Source organism: Esox lucius, chromosome 16 (genome assembly GCF_011004845.1).
Source record: "Esox lucius isolate fEsoLuc1 chromosome 16, fEsoLuc1.pri, whole genome shotgun sequence".
In the NCBI taxonomy this organism is placed as follows: Eukaryota; Metazoa; Chordata; class Actinopteri; order Esociformes; family Esocidae; genus Esox; species Esox lucius.
In genome coordinates, this window is record NC_047584.1 from 27,190,365 (window position 1) to 27,202,183 (window position 11,819).

Genomic DNA, 11,819 nt, shown 5'->3' on the forward strand with positions numbered 1-11,819 from the left:
TGTCAGTGTTTGTTGCGACTGTTTAGAATTATACCAGTGAGTTGTACTTAAATCATTAAGACGCCATGGAGGAGAATAGCGAAGGTATTTTCAGTGATTTTTCTTACGTCGATTCCAATATTACAGACATAAACTGGAAACCTCTCAAAACCAGTCAGAGAAGATTTTACCTGGGAATGCCATTCTTTGCTGTAAGATTTTAAGAATAATATGCCTTATTTTTAGGAAAGTTAACATTAAAGATTAGTCATGTTGTTTTTTCTTGCAATACTTCTCTTTTGCTTGACAGTGTTTTTCTAGGCACTGGTGCTGTCGGACGTTTACAGTAAATATATAAGATTTTTTAAAAACAATTTAGCTACTTTGACCACTGACCTTGTATGTCAGCTCAGCCGAAGATATGGCAAATGATCGGATTGTGTTTGTGACTGTAATGCCCATTACTTCACCGGTTCGAGGTGCCAGACATCAGTTCAAACTCACAGTCTTCCTCACACTTTCATTCCACTGTACTATGCCCTTTGAGGAAGGACTCCCCCATTATCACGGATGAAGACATTTGGTGTATTTTTAATTCTCAACCCATATGGAAAAATATGACAAAGGCAGCTTTGATTTGATTGGCTGTTATGTCGAGTTTCAGTTTGATTCGTTTCAAGTATCAGCAAAGCTGCTTGAAATGATGTCACTTGCAGTTGCAGTTAAAATTCTCTGAGAATTTTGCAATGTAATTCCAGCCTCAGCCAGTGCTGCTCATCAATCAGAGTCTTCTCCAACCACATTAGCATAAACCATCCCAGTTAGCATAAAAACGAAATGTCAAAGAAAGAAACCAACAGTACGGTTTCCATGGTCTCTGGTTTTTATGAATTTTGGGTCTCATGAATGATTTTCAAGCTTCCCTGCACTTTCTAATGAAAGGGTACGCATAGCGAACAATAGAACATTCAAGGGGTCCGGACGAATACACATTTTCATAAGAGAGAGAGAAAGAACTCAAAAATAAAAAATTTAATAATATATTATAAGGCTGAAATGAAGTTGATGGGAGAAAGAGATGGAGAGCCAGGTGACCACGACATAGGGTGATAGAGCAGCAACCAAACTGTCATGTAGTTATGGAGGTGTTAGAGACTTGAGCACTGTGGCCTGGGGCACAGAGTGTCATGGAAGCAATTGTCAGAAAGATCAGTGGGATGCATTGAGAGAGGAAGATGGGAAAATCTGACTCTGGAAATCTGCTGTTTGCTTCCTCTGACCGTGCTCTCCAGGTGCCCCCAGGGGTCCCTGAAATGCAAAGCTCAGGGTCCCACACAGACTCACACACATTGCATATCGCACACAGACACACCAGCACATACACACGCCAGCACATACACACGGCAGCACATACACACGGCAGCACATACACACGCCAGCACATACACCCACCCACAGGCACGCAGGCTCCAGGCATGCAGACACTCACTCTCACACACACACACACACACACACACACACACACACAAACCCACACACACGCACACACCCACAATGAGTGACTTGAGCAGGAGCTCAGTGCCAGCAAGTCATCTGTTGCCTAATCTCTTTTTCCTTATATGGAATACTAGCTTAAAGTGTTGTGAATCTTAATGTTCATCCTAAAATGAACCTCAATATCCTACATTTTAAGCCTAACCCTAACCTAGCCCGTAAGCCTGGTCCAAATCCTAAAACAAATCACATTTTCCCTAGTCGGCATCGACACCCAAAAACCTGCGTGGACCCTTTTGGGGGTTTACCATCTTTCTGGGGACATTAGGTCCCCCCCAATGTACACATGGACGAGAGTCAAACACATACACACAAACGCCCATGCCATGTATATGTTATTGCTTGCAGGAGGACATGGATTACGAATGGAGCAAACAGTAATTTCCCTTCCAATGTATGGGAGCCAAAGGACCTGATCAGAGCAGGTGATAAGGCCACTGTGATTTCCTCAAACGCCAGATAGCAGTCTTTCTTCGGTCATCCCCTTCCAGACAACATCTCACTCTTATGGTTTACTGATAAGGGGGTGTACACTAAGATTTGACCATGATTTCCTTTCCCAGACACATTTCAATGATCTGGCTGAAATGCTAAGAACTTGAGTTAGGACTTGAGCTGGACTCACGTAGTGTGAGCGGATCAATGACACACTGTTACTGGCTATTCCATTCTCCTAACCCTTATCTGATGTGGAGATTATTTTGTGGCGCTGATGATTGATGATTGGTAGTCGCTCGTGTAGTTTTAAGTAATGCGTAGGGCGATTTGATAATTGTTGTCCATAGCCAACATGTAGTCACTATGACCTCCCAACAGTGATGTTGAAGAGGAAAGCAATAGCAATCTACAACTGACAAACACAGGGAACCATCCGCGTGGGTAACACTGTGTACTGTGAAAACCAACATCCTGTGGTTGGGATGGACATTATGAGAGATCTGGGACAGGGAAATTAGAGATTTGGGACAGGGAACTGAGATATTTGGGACAGGGACATTTGAGATTTGGGACAGGGAAATTTAAGATTTTGGATAGGGAAATGAGAGATTAGGGAACTGAGAGATTTGGGACAAGGAAATGAGAGATTAGGGAACTGAGAGATTTGGAACAAGGAAATGAGAGATTAGGGACAGGAAAATTTGAGATTAGGCAACTGAGAGATTTGGGACAGGGAACTGAGATATTTGGAACAAGGAAATAAGAGATTAGGGAACTGAGATATTTGGGACAAGGAAATGAGAGATTATGGATTTGAGAGATTTGGGATAGGGAAATTAGAGATTTGGGAGAGGGAATTTAGAGATTTGGGACAAGGAAATTAGACATTAGGGAACTGGGAGATTTGGGACAGGGAACTGAGAGATTTGGAACAAGGAAATTAGAGATTATGGAATTGAGAGATTTGGGACAGGGAAATTAGAGATTTGGGATCAGTACAAACAAGTTGTATACTGTATAACAAAATGTTACCAACATCATTAAAACAAGTCTTTAGATGTCCACATTTGGGCTCCCAATTGATGTCTGGATCAAGACCCTCATGATCTCTTACAGATGTTATGGATCTCATACAGATGTTATGTTTTGGGGTAAACATGCAGATGAAAATGTCTTAATTTTACTATATCGATTGACATTTCTTAATTTTTACCATATAGATAAAATGTCTTCACTTTTACTATATAGATTAAAATTTCTTAATTTTTACCATATAGATACAAATTTCTTTATTTTTACCATATAGATGAATATTTCATCATTTTAACCATGTAGATGAACATTTCTTAATTCTAACTATGCAGATGAAAATGTCTTCATTTTAACCATGCAGATTAAAATGTCTTCATGCTAACCGTGTAGATGGAAATGTCTTCATTTTAACCATGCAGATTAAAAGGTCTTCATGCTAACCGTGTAGATGGAAATGTCTTCATTTTAACCATGCAGATTAAAATGTCTTCATTTTGGAACAGGTGTATCCGTGAGCATCTCCACCTTCAGCCTTGTTGCCATAGCGATTGAGCGCTATAGCGCCATCTGTAACCCGCTGAAGTCGCGGGCGTGGCAGACCCGTTCCCATGCCTACCGGGTGATTGCGGCCACATGGCTGCTATCCTTCATGATCATGAGTCCATACCCCGTGTTCACCCACCTGGTCCACATCCCCCTGAAAGACAACACCACGATTGCACGCAAGTGTCGTCACATCTGGCCCCAGAGGGAAGTGGAGCAGACCTGGTGAGTGTGTGTGTGTGTATGTGTATGTGTGTGTGTAGTGAGAGGTGTTGCGGTCTGGTTGAAACAAGAGTACCTCTACATTTAACCGTTTCAGCAACTAACTGTGACTGGTTAAGTTTAGGGATATGCTGTGAGAAAGGCTGGGGGGGGGGGGCAGTTATAATTCTCTAGTTATCAATTTGATTGATGACACTTTTATGTTCTGTTTGCATGTTCGTAGAATATAAACACATCACTAAATGGGCTGCAACAGCAATACAAAGGTTAAACTTACCACAAAAAACAAGCTTCAAATTCGAGATAAACATGTTCCGAGGCAGACTTTTTTCCACCAAAGCGATGTCATGAATCTCTTTGCGTAATAGCAGTGATTCCCTGGCCACCAGGTGGATTGTGACTGGCTGTTTGGGCGTTTTTCTGATGCAGAGAGATCCTCCAGGGAAGGAATGAGAGTAGGAAAACACTTTGTAGATGCTGTGCTGTTCAATGTATTCTGCTGCTCTCATTATAATTTCATGTTGGTACAGACATGATCTTGTTCTTGGATTGCAGCCCTGTTGGAAAAACTCACAAACTAACTTGACTTTAGGATAATGTGCACACAGCACTTGTGAGCCTGACACAACCAACTCTCAACTGAGCTGGTCTTCATGGGATGGACTGTATCATTCTATGGGAGTGACCATACTGAGTAAAGCACAAGACATGGGGAAAGGTGTTCTGGGACATGTGGACTAAGCCAACTAAGCCTATCATGCTGGGAATTTCTCACAACGTTCTTATTGGCTGATGAAGAAAAGGTTTGGCAAGACCTTCCAAAAACAAAATTGTGGAGATGTTTGGGAATTTGTCAAATTTTTGTCTCCTGTCTGTCTTTCTGTCTCTCTGTCTCTCCTTCCCTCTTCCCTCTCCAGAACAATCTCTCTGAGGACATCAGGAATAAAACAACTCTACCTGTAAATGTCAGCTTGTTCAGTGTTTTCTCTGTTTCTGCATGTGTTAACATTCAATGCTGTCATTCAGAGAGCAAATATGGTGTTCCTCTCCAGTCCCTCTGTTCTCAGATGTCCTTCAAAATCACTTCTGAGATGATGATAATAAACCTCTTCAACCTCTCTTCTTCTTTCCAAAGACTTTCATTGGATGATACAAAGGCCGCGTAAAGACCCCCGAAACCAAAAAAGAAGAAAAATGGTAGCAATGGAAAATTCCTACGTACCAAATTATTCTGAATTGCTACTGGCTCTCTTATGATTGGAGGATATTGTTTTAACTGCCGTGGTTCATCTGCAGAGGAAAACCTACATTTATTTCAATGGGATATTAAGGCTATCATTCATGTGACTCTTTCCAGACTGGTAGATTAATTCCAACAATTGCCATCCCTAATTCATCAGCTCTAGGAATATCCAGCCGTGGCCTCGATATGGTTTCTTATCTTCTGAAATTATATTTAGTCACTCATATTTACTGTACTCCTCTACATGTTTTTTCTGAAGCCCATAATTATTCCTGAAAGGTACCCTTTTGAAGGAGCTTTAATTTTGTGTACTTGGCAACAGCTAATATAAGACCAAGTGCCTTACTTGTTTTATGCTATTTCACTGGAAGTGCCACAATTATTTCAGAGGAGAAATACGGTATAATATTCCCAATCAGCAAACACGGTCTCTATATGTCTCTATGTTACTCTGGATGTCCATTCTGCTAACTTTATGTTGACTTTTATGATGACTGAATGGATAGTGTCAGATACCGTGTTAAAATATCACGACGCCTCACTCTGGTTTGCTCCTTCCAACCCAATGCCTGATAGACTTACTCTGACTCATTTCAGGAAGTCTCCTGTGAGCAGTACTTCTTCTCCTCGCTGGCTCCAGGAACAGATCTGTGATAAGAGTACTTTACCAAATATCTTAACTGTCGGGCCCAGTGAACCTTGTGTCAGTGTCAAAGGTCAAGTTGTTAAGCTCACTTCCTGTGTGTGTCCTAGGAACCTGATGCTGCTCCTTACTCTGTTCGTGGTCCCGGGGGTGGTGATGATGGTGGCTTATGGCCTCATCTCCAGGGAGCTGTACCGCGGCATGCAGTTTGAGCTAGGCCAGAAGACAACTTCCCCTGGTATGACCTACGTTCCTTATTTAAAATGTTTCACTCATTTATTTACTTCATTCAGCAGGGAGGGTAGAAAGAAAAGATGATTATAGAGTATGTAATTACCTTGAACAACAAATGTTTGGAAATGGGCTTATCTAGTCTGACACGCTTTTGTCTTTTCTGACCAGTTCTAGTGTGATCCAGATCTTTGAGTTTTTATCCACATTCTAATTTCCCCTCCCCCACTCCCCCTCTCGTATTCTCTCTCTCCCTTGATATATCTCTCTACGTAATCAGAATTATCTTCTTATTTATAGGCACACAGAATTAGCATTTTACATGCAGTACAATCCCTCTAATGTCTTTTTGCTAAGAACAAGAGAAAAGGCGGAGATAGAAAGTAGTGGGTGGAGACAAGGTGGAGAGAGGGTGTGGGGGAGGGGTGGGGTGCAGAGAGGGTGGAGACAAGGTGGAGAGGGTAAAGTTAAGTTAGAAAAGTTTTTAGAGAGACAGTGAAGAGAGAGAGGGTAGTGAGAGAGGATGAAGAGAGAGAGGGTAGAGAGAAAGAGGATGGAGAGAGAGAGGGTTGAGAGAGGGTGGAGAGAGAGAGGATGAAGAGAGAGAGAGGGTGGAGAGAGAGAGGGTGGAGAGAGGGTGGAGAGAGAGAGGGTAGTGAGAGAGGGTGGAGAGAGAGAGTGTAGAGAGAGAGAGGGTGGAGAGAGAGAGGATGGAGAGAGAGAGGGTAGAGAGCGAGAGGGTGGACAGAGAGAGGGTGGAGAGAGGGTGGAGAGAGAGAGGATGGAGAGTGAGAGGGTAGTGAGAGAGATGATGAAGAGAGAGGGTGGAGAGAGAGAGGATGAAGAGAGAGGGTGGAGAGAGAGAGGGTGGAGAGAGAGAGGGTGGAGAGAGAGAGGATGGAGAGAGAGAGGGTGGAGAGAGAGAGGGTGGAGAGAGAGAGGGTGGAGAGAGAAAGGCAAAAAGGGTGGTGGAAAACAGGGTTAGAGAAAGTGAGGTTATAAATGCACTCAGGTGTGAGATGTTTGGCTTTTGGTGATAATAATGACTTGTCCTGGTTTATTAGTATTTTTATTAAAGGCACTCCACAGACCACAGCACATGGCATTTACCTGCATCCTTGGCTCTGTTCTGTGTTCTATAGCTGCTTATTGGCTGGGCTAGCTTCCTGTAGACACTGGGCCTGTACGGAAGTGGAAATATTACAGTTTAAAAAAATACAGTGCCTTCGTCTGCGTCATGATTTGCTGGGGCTTCAGCCTTAACCCACCATTTAGGGATTTCCTGCTTAATCTGTTAAGCCGAGAAGCAGATTTTACGAGGCATGATTCATAGAAATCATTTCCACAGTGATGTTTACGTGGAGGAAATCATCAAAAACCACGGAGAATGAACCTGGAACAGGTAGAAAGTACAGTTACACAGGTTACGTGTATGTGTTTTTGTGTATGTGTGTGTGTGTGTGTGTAAATGTGTGTGTGAACAGATTGCAAAGCCACTTCCTCTTTTGAAACAATTACTTGCAGAACCTAGTAGGTCCGAACACTCCCCACAGTTTTTGCGTCTCTAGTTCACCTGGGAGTGAATTGCCTGGTCTAAAGAGCAGCCTGGCCACCACAGTGTCCTGGAGGTTAATTGCCTGATGTGTTACACAGGTCTAAAGAGCAGCCTGACCACCACAGTGTCCTGGAGGTTAATTGCCTGATGTGTTACACAGGTCTAAAGAGCAGCCTGACCACCACAGTGTCCTGGAGGTTAATTGCCTGATGTGTTACACAGGTCTAAAGAGCAGCCTGACCACCACAGTGTCCTGTGGCAGCGACGATGGCGACGGTTGCTACGTCCAGGTGTCCAAGCGGCCGCACTCCATGGAGATGTCCACTTTGACGTCATCCGCAGCTAGCGTGTCCAAAGTGGAGCGTGCCCGTAGCAACACGTCAGAGGCCAAGCTGCTCGCCAAGAAGCGCGTGATCCGGATGCTGGTGGTGATCGTGGTCCTGTTCTTCCTGTGCTGGCTGCCCCTCTACTTCGCCAACACCTGGAAGGCTTTCCACACGGCCTCCGCCTACCGCGCTCTCTCCGGCGCCCCCATTTCCTTTATCCACCTGCTGTCCTACACCTCGGCCTGTGTCAACCCGCTCATCTACTGCTTCATGAACACGCGCTTCCGCAAGGCACTGCTCGCCACCTTCGCCTGCTGCCACCCACCCTGCCGACACCGACGCCGCGGCCTGCGAGACGGAGAGGAGGACGCCATGACAACAGGGGCGTCCATGTCCAAGTTTAGTTACACCACCGTCAGCTCCATGGCGACGTGTTGAGGGGGCTGGTGGCTGGTGGGGCGGCAGGGGAAGTTGTTGTGCTGTATGTTTAGTCATTTACCCTGCGGTCACTAGGTAACGGAAAACACCGAAACACTACCACGACTGTAATGTTGATTTGAATGCCAATGGGGGTCAGAAAGATAATTATTAACTGTATATGGGAAGGGAAGAACTAACCATGAGACATCCATAGGTAAATCAATGCGCTAGTTGCAAAACAAAAGGAATTTAAATATAATAGCACTGTTTCGCATTTGCACATGTCCATATGTGATGCAAACAGTATATAATTCAGTAGTATACGTATGTAGCCTATTATCTGTTTATAATGTTCAAGCTTTTATGAAGCGGTGTAACGTTTGCTGAACGAATCCAATAGGAAATGACATGAGGGTGGGATATTAATGTTATGGGTTGGTGTGGAGTTGTATTAGTGGTCCAAAAAGGATCACAGTACAGTATTTTTTGTCAATGTGTATTGGCAATGCTTGTATCGTCACGTTACATTGGGTGTTAACGCTGAATATGTGCTTGTTGTTGGTGTTGTTGTCAGTGAGCCGAAGCTAAGGGAAATCTGCTGTGGGCAATGAGGGCCTGCCTGTAGATGCACATTTATATTACATGTTATGTGTTATGTGTTTCCTGTGCTGTGGGTAGTGTCATTCATTATGAACATTGTGAATAACGTGTCGATACGTGTGGCGTCAGCATAACCAGAACAGATGTGGATCGAAGACCAGACTCAGTCGAAACCAAACCAAACCAACCTTGCCAGAAAAAGACGATTAGGGATGATTGGGGTATTGAGGAGGTACTATTACCAGATATTTAGGCTGTTACTCTTGTTCTAATGTGCCGTCTCTCTCCGAGGTAACTCCTTGTTTTTTTTTGGTTGTTCATAACTCTGGCAGCCGACAAATGTTGCATATCATGACTGTATGGGTAAATTCTCTGTGTACTGTGTGTGTCCTCTGTTCTCTAAAAGGCTGCATCGTCCATGCATCTACTGGATTTGTTGTGGTGTGTGCGTGTGTATTTATTGTGCTGCTCAATGCAGGTTTAGTGATTCATCTGCTGTGAGTCTCATCAGACATCACCCAACGGCTTCAGCATCATTTAGGTTTAAGTCGTCTAGGTTTAGCCCAAATCCCTGAAATTTACATAACGTTGTAGATTATAATATTTAAAGGCTGCCATTTTTCCAAATTCCAATTGGATGTTTTTGAACTTATTTCCTAGCATTGCCAAAACACACCTGAGGATGCAGCTGAAATAAATGACTAAATGTTGCACTGCCCAGGGAACAAACAAGTAGTGTGCTAGATAGGGGTTAGAATGCCATTTCTGACCCACCCTTAGTTTCTATGCCTTGTCCACTCCACTCGCACTAATTGTGTTACGACCTTGGCCGGTCAGAGTGAAGAGCATACTTCCCTCGGCTCTGCATCCGACACAATGATGTTAATTTCACAAAGATGTATGGTGAGCTACTGTTGGGTCCCTTCTGACAGGTAGAGGCCCATAATCTGGTTGATCTCTGCAGACAAGGGCCCATTCCGCGTAGCGGACCCAAAAGCATGTGTGGAGACCAAAAGCTTTCGTGATTTGTTACACTCTCCTTTGTTAGTATTGTGTTAGGAGTAGACCAGAGACAGCACGGCGCCATATCCTAGGGGACCTGGAGCAAGGAACTTAACCCAAACTACCCTTGTAAATCACTCCAGATGAGAGTGTCTGCTAAAAATGTAATTATAAATGATTAGATGGCATGGGATATTTACTTCATCTCCCTGACTCAGTGTGGGTTACAGGACAGGTTTAGTTTTCTTTTCATTGCTATTACTCTTCTGTCGGACTGCACAGCTTTTTCCTTTGCTCCCTTTGACTTTCTCTGCTGATGGTTGAGCTTCTGCCGCTCCCGTTGTTGTGTTCTTAGAGGTCCCCTCCAGGGAGAGAGGGGGGAGGAGTCGCACATACAAACTTCCCAGACTTTACCTCAGTTGACTGATGACCACGCACCCTTAGAGGGGCCTGAGGCACTTAGATCTGCCCACTGACCTTCTCTGTCTCATCATCTTCTCTGTCCACCTTTCATCTGCTAACTGTGGCAGAAGACCAGTCACAGGGAAGGTTTCAGCTTTGAGTGAGAATGCAGGGTCAGGCAGAGAGAGAGAGAGAGAGAGAGAGAGAGAGAGAGAGAGCAGAACAAAGAGCAGAGAGGGCTTTCCAGCAGACATACGGACCGGAGAGATGTATGTACTTTAAGCTGATGTCATCCAGATGTCAGTGCAGCGCTATGGCAGCATGGTGCGTGGGTGGGCAACTGGAATGTTCTCTGTGTGTCACATCTAAATGAGCAGCTTTCATCAGATTCAGCCAAAGGACAGAGGATGCGTGAATGTCAGCCGTAGGATCCAGTAGCGTTTGCACCACTGGACACACAGTGTCTCCTTGAAGTATCCGTAATCCCTTCGTTTGATCCACTCATTTTTGTTACAGGCTTGATTCAACAATGATTGCCTTTACTCAGCTATAGACTATACTGACAAGGTGAAAACACTAATTTACTGACCCTATATTCCGTACTTTGTAGAAGAACCTTTAGCAGCGATCACAGCTTCAGCTCCTCTTGGGTGTTCCTCTACTTGCTTTGCACACCTGGATTTCTCCCTTTCTTCCTTATAGATCCTTTCAATCTCTGTCAGATTAGATGGGGAGCATCAGTGAACTGCAGTCTTCAGGTTTCCCACAGATATTTAATTGGGTTCAAGTCTTGGCTTTGACTACAGTAGGCCTCAATGACATTCGCAGACTTCTCCTGAAATCACTCCAGTGTTTTCTTGGCTGCTTGCTTCAGGTCGTTTTCAAGCAGGAAGATCTTTGTCCCAGTCTGCAGTCCTGTGTGATCTGGATCTTGAAAGAGCTCTCTGCATTTTGCTCCATTTCTCCTTCCATTAATACTGACCAGTTTCCTTGTTCTTCCCTTTGAGAAGCATTCCCATAGCATGATGCTCCCACAATCATGCTTTACCATAGGCAATGTATTAGCCAGACGATTCCCTGTTTTGCCACACATAACGCTTGGCGTTATAGTTACCTTTTGGTCTCATCCAACTAGTGAATATTTTACCTAATTCTCTCTTCTTTCAGGTGTACAGGTCATATGTCTTTTAATCAGGAGTTGCTTCTTTCTAAGCACCATAATGGAAAGGCCAGATTGATAGAGAGATGCAGAGATAGTTGTCATTCTGGCTGCTTCTCCCATCTCTTCTGAGAACTTCTAAAGCTCTGTCGGAATTGCCATTGGGTTCTTGGTTAACTCCTGATCCCTTCTTCCTTGGTTACTTAGTTTGGCCAGACAACCAGCTCTTCGAAGAGTCTTGGTTGTTCTTTTTCTATTTCACTTAATTAAGAGCCAGATTTTTGCTCTGTGTGGGCAATTATATAGTTATATATTGTAGACTGTCCAACATGCACAGGCGCAGCCAGGGGCTGGAGGGTGTCAGGTTTGGGGACCACACAATTTCGTCTCTGCTCTTTGCAGATGATGTTGTCATGTTGGCCCCTTCTAACCAGGACCTTCAGCATGCACTGGGACGGTTTGCAGCCGAG

At 44.1% G+C, this 11,819-nt stretch overlaps 1 protein-coding gene across 1 annotated transcript in view; it reads left to right on the forward strand.

The window, feature by feature from the left end:
• The window catches only part of LOC105016506 (cholecystokinin receptor), a 28,894-nt gene extending 18,486 nt beyond the window's left edge, over positions 1-10,408 (forward strand). The window contains exons 3-5 of the mRNA XM_010880402.3: positions 3,507-3,771; positions 5,765-5,892; positions 7,663-10,408. Coding sequence (XP_010878704.1) covers positions 3,507-3,771; positions 5,765-5,892; positions 7,663-8,204 — 935 coding nt within the window. The 3' untranslated portion in view covers positions 8,205-10,408. The remainder of the gene's footprint in view (positions 1-3,506; positions 3,772-5,764; positions 5,893-7,662) is intronic.
• Positions 10,409-11,819: the final 1,411 nt, after the last annotated feature.